The sequence below is a fragment of the Myxocyprinus asiaticus genome, chromosome 49, assembly GCF_019703515.2.
Source record: "Myxocyprinus asiaticus isolate MX2 ecotype Aquarium Trade chromosome 49, UBuf_Myxa_2, whole genome shotgun sequence".
NCBI lineage: Eukaryota > Metazoa > Chordata > Actinopteri > Cypriniformes > Catostomidae > Myxocyprinus > Myxocyprinus asiaticus.
This window is the reverse complement of record NC_059392.1, coordinates 26,685,477-26,701,269: the sequence shown is the minus strand read 5'-3', so window position 1 is coordinate 26,701,269 and position 15,793 is coordinate 26,685,477. Positions and strand designations below refer to the sequence as shown.

Here is a 15,793-nt window from a genome sequence, read left to right as displayed (position 1 = left end):
GGCTGGTAGGCCGTTACTGGACAGTACGCTGTCAGAGCCAAAGCTTCGGATTTAGACCAATTGACTCTGTATCCTGAGAAAAGGAATTAATAATTCTGTGGAGGCAAGGCATAGATCTAGTGGGGTCAGAGACGAATAATAAAATATCATCTGTGTAAAGCAGAAGCTTATGCGGCACACCTCCCGCCGTCACCCCTGGAAAATCATCTTCCCTTCTTATCACGGCTGCTAATGGTTCCAGGGCAAGACAGAACAATAATGGGGAAAGAGGACAGCCCTGCCGAGTGCCCCTATCCAGAGTAAAATAATCTGAAATTAATCCATTTGCTTGTACCACTGCTACAGGGTGTCTATAAAGTAACTTAATCCAACCAATAAATGTACTGCCGAACCCATACATTTCCAAAATCTTAAAAATATAATCACATTCTACCATATCAAACGCCTTTTTGGCGTCAAGTGAGATGGCAGCGACCAGAGACTGATCATTCACTACTGACCACATGATATCGATGAAATGCCTGAAGTTATCAGAAGCGCTGTGGCCCCGAATAAACCCCACCTGATCTATATGTATAAGTGATGTCATAACTTTACTTAATTGGTTAGCCAGAATTTTTGACAAAATTTTTACATCTAACTGGATCAGGGAAATTGGGTGGTAACTTTTACACTCACCTGGATCTTTGTCCTTTTTAAGAATCAGACTGATCCGGGCTTGTGTCATGGTAGGAGGAAGCTTTCCATTCTTTAATGATTCCATATAAACTTCTAACAAAAGTGGAGCCAGTTCTGTAGCATAAGATCTAAAAAATTCTGCGGCAAAACCATCTTGCCCCGGAGCCTTGCCTGTAGGCAAAGCCTTAATTACTTCATCAAGCTCCTCCAAGGTTATCTTAGAATCAAGAGAATTTTTTTGCTCAGTCGTCAGTTTAGGAAGATCTAATGGTTCCACAAAGTTTCTATTATCTTCATCAGTAGACGAAAACATGGAACTATAGAGATCAAAGTAGAATTCTTTAAAAGCATTATTAATATCAATGGCTGAGGTAAATATTTCACCACCAGCAGATTTCACTGAGGGAATGGTAGAAAAAGACTCTCTCTGCTTTATATATCTAGCCAAAAGCTTCCCTGCTTTGTACCCCGACTCAGTCTTGCCCTGAATAACCAAAACTCCACTTTCCGTGACAAAATAGTATTATATCTATATTTCAATCGGGTCAATTCTCTGAGGCCATCAGATGACATACGGTGCTTCAGCTCTGCCTCGGCACTTTTAATATTTCCTTCCAACTCCACAAGTTCTTGTGCTTTGGATTTTTTGGTGAATGAGGCATACTGTATGATCCGACCCCTAAGAACTGCCTTAAGTGCTTCCCAAGCCACGCCCACAGAGGATACTGAGGACCAGTTGGTCTCCATATAAACATTGATTTCAGTCTTTAACATTTGATGGAAATCAGGATTTTGCAAAAGGGACACATTAAGGCACTAACTATATGATTTCTTTTTCTCTGTATATGGCAACACCTTACACACTTTTGCTTCACTATGATCAAGGACTGAGTCCATCAAAAGATTAAAGTCTCCTCCCAATATTATATCATGAGGGGTGCCAGCGGCTTGCAACATCCCTTCAAGATCTATAAAAAAGTCCTGATCATCAGCGTTAGGTGCATAAATATTAGCCAAAATCAACCTTTGCTCCTGAATTTCTGCTAAAACAATAATGGCTCTTCCTAATTTATCTTTAGTCGGTTTGAGACATTTGAATTGTAGATGTTTATTAATCAATATAATGACTCCCCTGTTCTTACTTGTGCCAGCACTAAAGAAAACATGTCCACCCCATATCTTCCCAAATTTTTCAGCTTCCTGCAGGGAGAGATGTGTTTCTTGAAGAAACACTATATCATATTTATTTATAAGTAATAACCTTCCTTCTTTTTATGGGGTGCCCCAACCCATTTACTTTCCATGTGGAAAGAGACATTTTGATATAGTAGAAAAAATAAATTGTGTGTCAAAAACAAAATTATACAGACCACATTCCCCATTAGTGAAACAATCAAACCCCGAACTTCCCCCCGAACAAAACAAACAGAAAAAAGAAAAACGTGCGCATTAAACCCACGCACGAAAGCACCAACTGGCGACAATCCCTCTAAACTCAAAAGGTCCATGAACGCCCACGAGAGCACTCGCGACAACTTTGCCATCGGATTGCTCAATTTTGCCTCACAAATTACATAACAGAAAATACTTTGTAAAATAAACTCCAGCCAATAGGAAGAATGAACACAAATAACGTGTAGATTCATTCACAGAACTGTCTCAAAGGTGTGATCTTCCACAAACCAATTCCAGCTGATATAAAATTGTTCAGATTCCTCGGACAGACAGCCAGCTGTTATGAGTTCAGCGTACGTAATCATTCCAATTTCCCATAAAAATACTCAACAAAACAAACTCCAGCCAGCAGGAGGAATAAGCACGAAGAACAAACAGATTAATCCACAGCTGTTCCAAATTAGTGTTATTCAATAGAACAAGCTCCAGCCGCTAGGCGGAGCCAGCACAAAAAGAAACAAAACCGGCATCCCGGTTCCCCGGATGGTCGAGTCAATTCACTCGGAGGCCGCATTAAAGTATATACCATGACTTACACAATCCGTCAACTTTATAAAAGACATCCTTTGTATGAGCATGTAGATATTTTGCAGTCATCCGTAGTGTCCACTCTCAAACTGGCCGGGAACTTCAATGCAAAAGTAATCTTTCATCAATGCAAAAGTTTCTTTAAGGAAAAGTGTTATTCACAAAACAAACTCCAGCTGCTCGACAGAGCCAACGCAAAAAGCAAAAAGAAACCAAAATGACGCCCAGCTTCCTCAAAAGCCAGAGTAAGTACAGCGAGTCGACCCACTCACATGAGAAACACCCAATGGTTTACTCACCCATTGACTCTATAAAAGACATTGCTTGATTGGGACATGTAAATAGTTTGCACCGTCCTTCATTTCTATTCTCAGTTTGGCTGGAAACATCAGAGCAAAAGTGATCTTTCGCTGATGTAAGAGTTTCTTACATTCCTTGAACAGATCGCGTTTCTCTCGTCGAACTCACAAAGTCCGGGAACAAGAAAATATTATGGTTCTTCCAAGAAAGCTTCCCTTTGCTCCTCGCCTGTCGCAACACCAGATCTTTATCGGATGATCTCAGAAATCTGGCCAGAATCGATCGGGGCCTGTCTCCCTCAGCAAATCTGTGAGCTGGGACTCTGAGCTCGCTCGATTTCCAGCATGTGGCCTGTTATGTTGAGCAGACTCGGGAAAAGCACGTCTAGGAATTTCACCATATCTCTGCCCTCCTCATGCTCAGGAATTCCAACAATTCGAACTTTATTCCTGCGTCTTCTATTCTCAAGATCTTCAAGCTTTTCAAGGAGATGTTCCAAATCAACTTTGGTCACGGGAGGATTAGTGGTTAATTCCCTCTCCGAAGACTCCAGACAATTGATTTGTTTTTCAACATCAGTCACTCTTGTAACTAACTCGATCGATCAGTTAGTCGATCGACGTATTACAGCGAGATCCTCCAAGTCAGCAAGAATCTTTGTCAACATCACCGACATGTTGGACAAGTGACGCTGGATCACCTCTCCCGCTGCGCCATCCAAATCGAGTCCCCGGTCTGTAGGTCTGTCGGGGCTTTCATCCTGAACATGTAAGTGTCTTTTAATGTCTCCAGAGCCCGAGGATTTTGACTTCTTTGCCATGTTTTGCCTCAAAGAGCAAATGTGCAACTGGGTGTATAAAATTTCACCAGATTATAACATGAAAATAATTAAAAATTTAGCAAAGTGCGCAGAGCTCATCACTCACACATCTGCTTCTTGCATGGCGTCACGTGACCCCTGTACTGTAGCTTGTAATTTATGCACAACTAATGGCACCAAATGGAATTGCAAAAATAATCCCTGGGTGCTTCTCATTTCTGAAAGTGTGCATCCTCATTTCCTTTCCTTGCATACTTGCTCCACCCTCTCAGGAAACGAGGAGAAATGTGAGGAAAGGAGACCTCACCTCCCCGCGGTGCATTTCGAGAACTGACAAGTTATGATTGCGGACTCTGATCGGTGTCCTGATCACAGGCACGAGCACCGAGCAATGTTGTGATAGTGCTAGTGTTAGGAGTCATTCAGACCGAATACGTTATTACACTAAAAGAAGCTAGACGCAGCGCTTCCAATATAACAGGGGTCTGTTCCAAAGGAATGTTATTCAACAGAACAAGCTCCAGCCGCTAGGCGGAGCCAGCACAAAAAGAAACAAAACCGGCATCCTGGTTCCCCGGATAGTCGAGTCAATTCACTCGGAGGCCGCATAAAAGTATATACCATGACTTACACAATCCGTCAACTTTATAAAAGACATCCTTTGTGTGAGCATGTAGATATTTTGCGGTCATCCGTAGTGTCCACTCTCAAACTGGCCGGGAACTTCAATGCAAAAGTAATATTTCATCAATGCAAAAGTTTCTTTAAAGAAAAGTTTTATTCACAAAACAAACTCCAGCCACTCAGTAGAGCCAACGCAAAAAGAAAAAAGAAACCAAAATGACACCCAGCTTCCGTTTCTCGAGACTTTAATTTTAACTAGACACGGCATCTAAAAAAACGTGGTCGTCCTACGCACGATACTGAAAAAACATCAAGACACAGTGCAATAATCCAAGACAGCCGTCTAGTGCATGTTAACATAGAAAAACAATTGAAAAACAGTGCAGACGGATGCAAAAACGCATTCGGTGTAAATGGCCCCTTACACTTTTTGGGAAAATCACCCTATTAATGGCTTACTGATAGTTGTCTCTGCATATGAAGCTGATACAGAAGAAATGACACACTTCACCTTCAAATATACAGTATATGATACTGAAAAGGTTCCATACCTCTTCTGGCACCTAAAAGTTAGGAAAAAAGAAAACAATTATTAAGAAATGTACAAACATTTTCAACAAATTGTGTGAATTTTTTATTTTCAGACTTTACCCTCTGACCTCATATAAGGCAAAGCCAATGGTGTGCATGTCCTGTCCCTGCTTGCGGTATCGTCGCCTGCCCTTCTGCATCAGAGCCACCAGGAAGCTGCAGGCCACCTCGTCATCCTCAGGATCGTCATCTTCCTCCAAGAGGGTGATCTTATACTGCGGGTTTATCCAGAATGTGTCTGACATCAAATAGAAACATCAAACTAAGTGTGAATGACTCTCACTGGGTTTGTTATAAATGAGTGAGGCCCCATCCACACATAAATGGTGTTTAGGACACTAAAAACGAAGGTTTTTGAAAACACCTTCCCAAGTGAAGACTTTCCAAAACATTGATGCGTGTGGGCAGGTGAAACAGAGATTTTGGAATGTGGTAACAATGTAAAAACAATATGCGCATGGCAATGGTTGTATCTAAATATTGGGCATATGCTGGAATTTGACAGCGAAGTTTACAAGTCAGCCTACAATTGCTATATCACTACACCACTATACGGAGGCATATACAAATACTGCGTCCGTTCTTTACAAGTAAATCTCTCCAGATGTGAAAAAGGAACTTCAAAACACATGCACATAATGTTCTTCTGTGGGGGTTTTTTACATGCTTTACGGCACAATATCGCCAACTTTTTTGCATTGTCATATGGACGAAAAGATTTCCTTAAACACTGTTGGTGTGGACAGGATTTTAAAAAAATGTAAACATAGGACGAAAACTATGTTTTCAGAAATGTCAGTATACGTAAGGCTTGAGTGTGTGAATGGGTCTTACTGGGGTGGTTCCTGCAGCCCCCTGCTGTACTTCCTTTCCTCCAGGTGCCATTAAACTTAATGGTGTTCCAGAAATTTAGAGTATCTTCACTCAGAGCATCTGGGGATAGATTACAGATCTCCAGCCGAGAAAACTGACGTTTGAACTCCTCAAATGGCATCCTGACATGGCCAGAGAAAAAACATTAATAACATTTTTCTTCAGTGCACGGAATACATGATTTCAGGTGGAAATGTAAAAACTGTGAACATCTGCAGGCGGTTGCAAGAAACTCCTTAAGTTAAAGATGAAATGTGTCATTTTGAAGCCACTAGCTGCATGAAAGAAGCTTGTTTACAGTGGCATGAGCGTTCATGCGAGAACTAGGGCCAGCTAAACAACGCAAGTTCTCCACTGTGAGAGAGCTTCTCTCACAGAGCTAGGTTAGGGTTAGAAAATCAAGATTTTCACTGAAAATGTACTTAAATTCCGGTCTGTTTCTCCTCAAACCCTAACGTATGCCTTCAGAAGACCTGGAATATGACACACTAGTTGCTTGGATGGATTTTATGATCATTTTAGGGATGTCCCGATACTGATACCGCATCGGAATCAGGTCTGATACCGCACTCATGTACTTGTACTTGTGCTTGTAAAAATAACAAAATACTCCGATACCAAAAACCAATACCATCTGACGTAAGAATGTCTTACGTAAACACTTAGCACACAAATTAAAATCACGTCATGTCCTAGTGAGATTATTTAGCCACAAAAGCTGCGATTTAATGACATAAATATATAGTTTGCATGAGCTGTGTGCTTCAAATGTGAGCACTTGTGAATGTGTTGAGACTGTGCTGTGCCGACTGCTCATACCTTTTAACAGTGTTCGTATAGATGCTTCAAAGTTGAATTCAAGGACTTTTAAGGACTTTTCAAGCACATTTTTATTTGTTTTCAAGGACTATGCTTGAGATGCCATTAAAACAAATTCTTTAACTGTTAATTTTAAATAACATTTATTTTTTATAAAACACCACTTATTGCAAGTACAACATATCTCAATGTGCATCTTTAATGACACATTCTCACAGTAACAATTCTTGGTTCATTCAAAAATGAAATTGATGTGCAATTGTAGTGTGCTCCCTTAAAATGCACTTCGCTTTCCAACAAAAGTGAATAACTGTGTAAACAGAAGTCCGTATGACTCATGTGCAGTGTTCCATGTTTTCTAAAGTCACACAACAGATTTATGTGAGGAACCTACCCAAATTGCAAGTGGGCTTTCCAACTTACAAAATATTTAAATTTTCCGTTCAGTTCAGTTTTTGCCCATAAACACTGAGGGTAAACATTTTATAACATGATGACATTATTTTTGTTCATAAAGGACAACTTGACTGTTATTCTTTCTTTTATTGTTCAATTTTGTTTCACGAATGAAGCAAGTTAACACTAATGAGGGTTAAATGGATTACAACACCACATTTTGTGTGAAAATATTACAGTTAAAATGTGAATTAATAACTTTTTAACATGCTGGGAAAAATCACTATATGCATATTTAAGCAGCCTCTGAACTTTGACCTTAAAAATTCTTTTCCACAACTTTTTGTATTTTTTCTTTTTTTTTTAAACATAATATAAAAGGTTTTAACATTGATAACACCAATGCTATGAAATCAAAGGACAAACATTCTTTTTAAATTGTTTAAATTACTAATAATAATATTGTTTTGCAATTTTGCACACTTGTTCAGCCTTGCACTAATGCTTTTATTAAAAATAAGTACAAAATGAATACATAAATGACTTTAAATGTCATAGAAGTGGTGTACCTGATGAAGGGGACAAGGATTCTTTTTCCAGACATTTGCTAATTTAAAATATATTATCTAAAATGTGAAAAACAGAGTCAAGCCATTTCATATCATTAAAGGTTATGTTCTAGAATGATAGCTTTAAAAAAAAAAAAAAAGCTTTCTTTACAGCAGGGGGCACTAGACGACTCATAAAACTGAATCCTCCATTGATCTGCATTCAAATCTCTGAACGTTTTACATCTCATCTCATTGTAATTAAAACTGATAGCTGCAAGGATTCATACTTGTTAAATCCACCACAGCAGTATCTATACAATATTTTTTTTTAATTCTCCAGTAACACTTGATTGTGATTGGCCCATTCTGAAAAGTGCTGCCAAAAGTAGTATGTGCCATGTGACTAGTGTTGGGAAGTCCGATTAATTTCCATGAACCGGTTCAAAAATCGATTCAGCGGTTCTTTTACATCATCATGTAATGACGTCTCTAGCACATAATTCTAACATCCCAGAGTCATGGTTTTCACGCTCAAACACTGAAATAAAGACATATGTGAATGCACACTGCTGATTGTTACCTTTTATTCAATTAAGTTATAATAAAAATGACGTTTATTGTCATCAGTGTTTCATTCTGTGATCCTGCATGTTGAATTCGACTGATATTGATTACATCTTGGATCATTTTTCTACACTGAAGTTTTGCACCTAAAGCGCCCAATACAGACACGGTGCACAAACGCGGATATGTTCTTCGCATCTTTAATTTTATTTAATAAAACTAGTCATAAGAATATTTCCAGTACGTTTTGGCTGAAACTTACAGTTCGCTCCATGCTTGTTCATGTCCTCGGTACACGGTCCCTATCAGCAGCTCACTCTTCAGACTCCTCTGTAATCCTCTGCAAACTTCGACAGTTCGTGGACCGGCTCTTTCTGTTCTTTTTGAGTCGGACACGACCGAAGAGATGACTTCATGGCATTGTGTTTTTCCAAAAATAAATAAATACATTTAATTTATTAAATGATTTAAGCAACGTATTTAATGATTTTCTATAATTCAAGCACTTTTTAAGCACCTCTTGGCAAAAATGGCTATTTTCAAGGGTTTTCCAGTACTTACATTTGAAAAAGCCAAATTCAAGTACTTCAAGCAATTCAAGCACCTTGTACGAACCCTGTTTTAAAGCTCCTCCTTCAATAATACATGGAAAACACCATCATGAGCATCACGCATTCTGTTTGTGGCAGATGACAGCGAAAAGATCACTCACGTTGTAGCATGAGGCACATATAGAGTGCATACTTTTTTAATTAAATAGCAGCCTTTTGCAGTTTAATAATCACTTTGAGTCACATAGCGATCAGCTTTTCCAGATTGACCGTCATATCAACTCAGAAACACTTCAAAATTAAAGCTCAATTTAAATGAAAAAGTATGACAGGAATATATTACTACTGTATAGTTCTGTAATACTCACTGTAATACTACTACTTCTAACAATAATAAATCAATAGTAATTTTATTACATTTAAGCAATATCTCACATCAACATTATGTTGAAAATGTTATATTTTCATTTGATTAAAGTTGTAATAAATTCATTTATTTAAACACCATTTTGATGATAAAATTGAAATAAACTTGGGAAATAAACCCAAAAAGGAAGTATACAGTTGAAGTGAACAGCTGTGGATTAATCTGTTTGTTCTTCGTGTTTATTCCTCCTGCTGGCTGGAGTTTGTTTTGTTGAGTATTTTTACGGGACATTGGAATGATTAAGTCATCTGCTGAACTCATAACAGCCGGCTCACTGAATATTCATTTGTCTGTCCGAGGAATCTGAATGGTTTTATATCGGCTGGAATTGGTTTGTGGAAGATCACACCTTTGAGACAGTTCTGTGAATGAATCTACACGTTCTTTGTGTTCATTCTTCCTATTGACTGGGTTTATTTTACAAAGTATTTTCTGTTATGTAATTTTGCCTCAAATTTGTGAGGTAAAATTGAGCAATCCGATGGCAAAGTTGTTGTGGGGACTCGTGGGCATTCATGGACCTTTTGAGTTTAGAGGGATTGCTGCCGGTTGGTGCTTTCGTGCGCGGGGTTAATGTGCACATTTTTCTTTTTTCTGTTTGTTTTGTTCGGGGTTTGATTGTTTCACTAATGGGGAATGTGGTCTGTATAATTTTGTTTTTGACATACAATTTATTTTTTCTACTACATCAAAATATCAAATGTTAATATGAGTGTACTATCTCTCTCCACATGGAATGTGAATGGGTTGGGGCACCCCATAAAAAGAAGGAAGGTTATTAATTTTCTTAAACGTAAGAAATATGATATAGTGTTTCTTCAAGAAACACATCTTTCCCCACAGGAAGCTGAAAAATTTGGGAAGATATGGGGTGGACATGTTTTCTTTAGTGCTGGCTCAAGTAAGAGCAAGGGAGTCATTACATTGACAAATAAACATCTACAATTTAAATTTCTCAAACAGATTAAAGATAAATTAGGAAGAGTAATTATTGTTTTAGTTGAAATTCAAGGGCAAAGGTTGATTTTGGCTAATATTTACGCACCTAACGCTGATGATCAGGGCTTTTTTTTAATAGATCTTGAAGGGATGTTGCAAGCCGCTGGCACCCCTCATGATATAATATTGGGAGGAGACTTTAATCTTTTGATGGACTCAGTCCTTGATCATAGTGAAGCAAAAATGTGTAAGCCCCCTAGAGCAACACTGACACTTCACAGGATGTGTAAAAATCTTGGTCTTACAGATATTTGGAGACTTTTGAACCCATCTGGTAGAGACTATAATTTTTTTTCATCAGTCCATAAGATTTATTCTAGAACAGATTTTTTTGGATATCCAAGTCCCTCATTTCATCTGTTATTGATTGCTCAATTGGAAACATTTTAGTCTCAGATCATGCCCTGGTGAGTTTAGAGATATTGTCACATATGGAGAAAAAGAAATCATATAGTTGCCACCTTAATGTATCCCTTTTGCAAAATCCTGATTTCCAACAAATGTTAAAGACTGAAATCAATGTTTATATGGAGACCAACTGGTCCTCAGTATCCTCTGTGGGCGTGACTTGGGAGGCACTTAAGGCAGTTCTTAGGGGTCGGATCATACAGTATGCCTCATTCATCAAAAAATCCAAAGCACAAGAACTTGTGGAGTTGGAAGGAAATATTAAAAGTGCCGAGGCAGAGCTGAAGCGCCTTATGTCAGCTGATGGCCTCAGAGAATTGACCCGATTGAAATATAGATATAATACTATTTTGTCAGGGAAAGTGGAGTTTTGGTTATTCAGGGCAAGACAGTTATACATCGGGGGACAAAGCAGGGAAGCTTTTGGCTAGATATATAAAGCAGAGAGAGTCTTTTTCTACCATTCCCTCAGTGAAATCTGCTGGTGGTGAAATATTTACCTCAGCCATTGATATTAATAATGCTTTTAAAGAATTCTACTTTGATCTCTATAGTTCCACGTCTTCGTCTACTGATGAAGATATTAGAAACTTTGTAGAACCATTAGATCTCCTTAAATTGACGACTGAGCAAATAAATTCTCTTGATTCTGAGATAACCTTGGAGGAGCTTGGCGAGGTAATTAAGTCCTTACCTACAGGCAAGGCTCCCGGGCAAGATGGTTTTGCCGCAGAATATTTTAGATCCTATGCTACAGAAGGCTCCACTTTTGCTAGAAGTTTATATGGAAACATAAAAGAATGGAAAGCTTCCTCCAACCATGACACAAGCCCGGATCAGTCTGATTCTTAAAAAGGACACAGATCCAAACGAGTGTAAGAGTTACCGTCCAATCTCCCTGATCCAGCTAGATGTAAAAATTTTGTCAAAAATTTTGGCTATCCGATAAAGTAAAGTTATGACATCTCTTATACATATAGATCAGGTGGGGTTTATTCGGGGCCACAGATCTTCTGATAACATCAGGCGTCTCATCAGTATCATGTGGTCAGTGGCGAATGATCAGTCTCCGGTCGCTGCCATCTCACTTGATGCTGTAAAGGCATTTGATATGGTAGAATGGGATTATCTTTTTAAGATTTTGGAAATGTATGGGTTCGGAAATACTTTTATTGGTTGGATTAAGTTACTTTATAGACACCCTGTAGCAGTGGTACAAACAAATGGATTAATTTCAGATTATTGTACTCTGAATAGGGGCACCAGGCAGGGCTGCCCTCTTTCCCCATTATTGTTCTGTCTTGCCCTGGAACCATTAGCAGCCGCGATAAGAAGGGAGGATGATTTTCCAGGGGTGACGGCGGAAGGTGTGGCGCATAAACTTCTGCACAGATTATATTTTATTATTTGTCTCTGACCCCACTAGATCTATGCCTTGCCTCCACAGAATTATTCATTCCTTTTCCAAGTTCTCAGGATACAAAGTCAATTGGTCTAAATCCGAAGCTTTGGCTTTGACAGTGTACTGTCCAGTAACGGCCTTCCAGCCGGGCGCCTTCCAGTGGCCCAAACAGGGCATTAAGTATTTGGGGATTTTATTCCCAGCAAATTTGTCTGATTTAGTCAGAGTTAACTTTGATCCCTTAATAAAAAGGTTTTCGAATGATGTGGACAGGTGGGCTTCATTACACTTATCGATGATTGGGAAGGTTAATGTTATTAAAATGAATTGTATTCCAAAATTCAACTACCTGCTACAATTTCTCCCTGTAGATGTCCCCCTCTCTTATTTCAAGCAATTTGATAGCATAGCAAAGTCCTTTATTTGGAATGGTAAACATCCCAGATTACATTTCAGTAAGTTGCATAGGCCGATTGACAAAGGTGGGCTAGGCCTACCCAAGAATTTGTTTTATTATTATGCATTCGGTCTCAGATATTTGGCTCATTGGTCGCTTCCACCTGAGAGAACCCCTCCCTGGTTTTGTATTGAAAAGGAAGCTCTTGCCCCTATTTCGCCATTGCAAAGCCTTTCGATCAAATTAAATGGAGAGGTTAAGTCACACCCGGTTATTTTGCATTTACACTCGATATGGACAAAAGTGTCCAGAGTGTTAAATTCGGATATTTATTTAAACGTAGCCTCAAGCATATGGCAGAACCCTAAACTATGCATTATTAAGTCCCCTTTCTGTTGGTCAGATTGGATTGTGAGGGGGGTTAATACACTTGGTGACCTGTATGAGGGTGGAGTATTGAGATCTTTTGAAAATTTGGTTCAAAATTTTGGGATTCCCAGAACTCAATTTTATAAGTATTTACAGCTGTGCCACCTACTCTGTATTGTTTTTGGGAGTGGCACGCAGCCCCCCTAGTGCAGCAGATACTCTGGGAGTGGTGATTACTGCTTTTGGAAAAGGTCATGAGGCATCAGTGTATTACTCCCTGCTAATTCAGAGTCTGGGGGACGGAGCTTTACATTTCCTCAAAAGATTATGGGAGGAAGATTTAAATTTGTTTTTGGAGGAGGGAGTGTGGGCTAGGATTCTTAAAAATGTCAAGTCTGCATCTAGAAATGCAAGGGTGCGCCTTATGTAATTTAAGATTCTACATAGATTTTATTGGACCCCTTCTAAATTGTATAGGCTTGGTCTTAAGGATGCACCCACCTGCTGGCGATGCCATTTAGAAGATGGAGACACCACCCATGTTTTTTGGGGGTGTCATAAGATACAGGAGTTCTGGTTGAGGGTCCAGAATTTTATGGGTGACGTATTGGGTACTCGGATCTCCTTTTGCCCCAGGCTCTGTATTTTGGGTGACGGGGCAGTCATTGATGTAGGTGATAAGTACATGAAGAATTGGATCCTGGCCGGTGTTATGGTGGGCAGACAGGTTATCCTTAGAGGATGGAAGTCAGCTGGGGCCCCCTCGTTTCGTGAGTGGTGCAAGGAGATGGGCAGGGTGGCAGCTTGGGAAGAGTTGTCATATAGAAGGCTAGGCAACATGGATATGTTCATCAGGAGGTGGGGCAGCTATTTTGCCTTTTTGGAGGGCTCTCGGGAGGGGCAGTGGGGGTAGACGTGTTGTTTTAAATGTGTATGTTGTAGCCTTTTTGTTTTTGAACATATACTTTTTTTAAATATATTTCTAAATATTTTCTTCTGTTTTATTTTTTGTTTGTGTGTCTTTGTCAATTGTGTTCGACCACTGGGGTATCTGTTTGTGTTGGGTGGTGGAGTGGTTAATGTTCGGGAGGAAGGGTTGTAAATAATACAATGTGATTCCAAATATTGTGTTATTTTTTTTATTTATTATTATTATTATTATTATTATTATTATATATATTATATGGAATCAATAAAAACTTTTAATAACAAAAAAAGTATACAGTTGAAGTCAGACTGTTTACATACACTTAGGATGAAGTCATTAAAACTAATTTTTTTAAACACCACAGATTGCATATTAGCAAACTATCTACTATCTAGCAAGTCATTTAGGACATCTACTTTGTGCTTGACACGAGTAATTTTTTCAACAATTGTTTACAGACAGATTGTTTCACTTTTAATTGACTATATCACAATTCCAGTGGGTCAGAAGTTTACATACACTAAGTTAACTGTGCCTTTAAGCAGCTTGGAAAATTCCAGAAAATGATGTCAAGCCTTTAGGCAATTAGCCAATTAGCTTCTGATAGGAGGTGTACTGAATTGGAGGTGTACCTGTGGGTGTATTTTAAGGCCTACCTTCAAAACTCAGCACCTCTTTGCTTGACATCATGGAAAAATCAAAAGAAATCAGCCAAGACCTCAGAAATAAATTGTGAACCTCCACAAGTCTGGTTCATCCTTGGGAGCAATTTCCAAATGCCTGAAGGTACCACATTCATCTGTACAAACAATAGTACACAAGTATAAACACCATCGGACCATGCAGCCATCACACCTCTCAGGAAGGAGACGCATTCTGTCTCCTAGAGATGAACGTAGTTTGGTGTGAAAAGTGCAAATCAATCCCAGAACAACAGCAAAGAACCTTGTGAAGATGCTGGAGGAAACAGGTAGACAAGTATCTATATCCACAGTAAAATGAGTCCTATACTGACATAACCTGAAAGGCTGCTCAGCAAGGAAGAAGCCACTGCTCCAAAACCGCCATAAAAAAGCCAGACTACAGTTTACAAGTGCACATGGGGACAAAGATCTTGCTTTCTGGAGAAATGTCCTCTGGTCTGATGAAACAAAAATTGAACTGTTTGGCCATAATGACCATCATTATGTTTGGAGGAAAAAGGGTGAGGCTTGCAAGCCAAAGAACACCATCCCAAAAGTGAAGCATGGGGGTGGCAGCATCATGTTGTGGGGGTGCTTTGCTGCAGGAGGGACTGGTGCACTTCACAAAATAGATGGCATTATGAGGAAGGAAAATTGTGGATATATTGAAGCAACATCTCAAGACATCAGCCAGGAAGTTAAAGCAAATGTGTCTTCCAAATGGACAATGACCCCAAGCATACCTCCTAAGTTGTGGCAAAATGGCTTAAGCACAACAAAGTCAAGGTATTGGAGTGTCCATCACAAAGCCCTGACCTCAATCCGATAGAACATTTGTGGGCAGAACTGAAAATGCGTGTGCGAGCAAGGAGGTCTACAAACCAGACCCAGTTACACCAGTTCTGTCTGGAGGAATGGGACAAAATTACAGCAACTTATTGTGAGACGCTTGTGGAAGGATACCCAAAACATTTGACCCAAGTTAAACAATTTAAAGGCAATGCTCCCAAATACTAACAAAGTGTATGTAAACTTCTGACCCACTGGGAATGTGATGAAAGAAATAAAAGCTGAAATAAATCATTCTCTCTACTATTATTCTGACATTTCACATTCTTAAAATAAAGTAGTGATCCTAACTGACCTAAGACAGGGAATGTTTTCTACGATTAAATGTCAGGAATTGTGAAAAACTGAGTTTAAATGTATTTAGCTAAGGTGTATGTAAACTTCTGACTTCAACTGTAAGTAGTCGTACTCAAAACAGTTGTATTAGGGCTTTTTTAAGCTTTAAAGTAGAGGTCGACCAATAGTGGATTTTGCAGATACTGATAACTAAGATGGTGGAAAAGGCATTTTAAATGTTAAAAAAAGTCTAAAAAAATCCCCACGAGTAGTCATTGTTTGTTTTTATTTTACCTATAGAGGTT

The 15,793-nt window shown here is 39.0% G+C and overlaps 1 protein-coding gene across 1 annotated transcript in view; it reads right to left on the bottom strand.

The window, feature by feature from the left end:
• LOC127438535 (calpain-1 catalytic subunit-like) overlaps positions 1 to 15,793 on the bottom strand; it is a 42,340-nt gene that overhangs the window by 9,012 nt on the left and 17,535 nt on the right. Inside the window, exons 11-13 of the mRNA XM_051694180.1 lie at positions 5,831 to 5,991; positions 5,065 to 5,234; positions 4,957 to 4,968 (exon numbers count right to left, since the gene is read on the bottom strand). Of these exons, the coding sequence (XP_051550140.1) occupies positions 4,957 to 4,968; positions 5,065 to 5,234; positions 5,831 to 5,991 (343 nt within the window). The remainder of the gene's footprint in view (positions 1 to 4,956; positions 4,969 to 5,064; positions 5,235 to 5,830; positions 5,992 to 15,793) is intronic.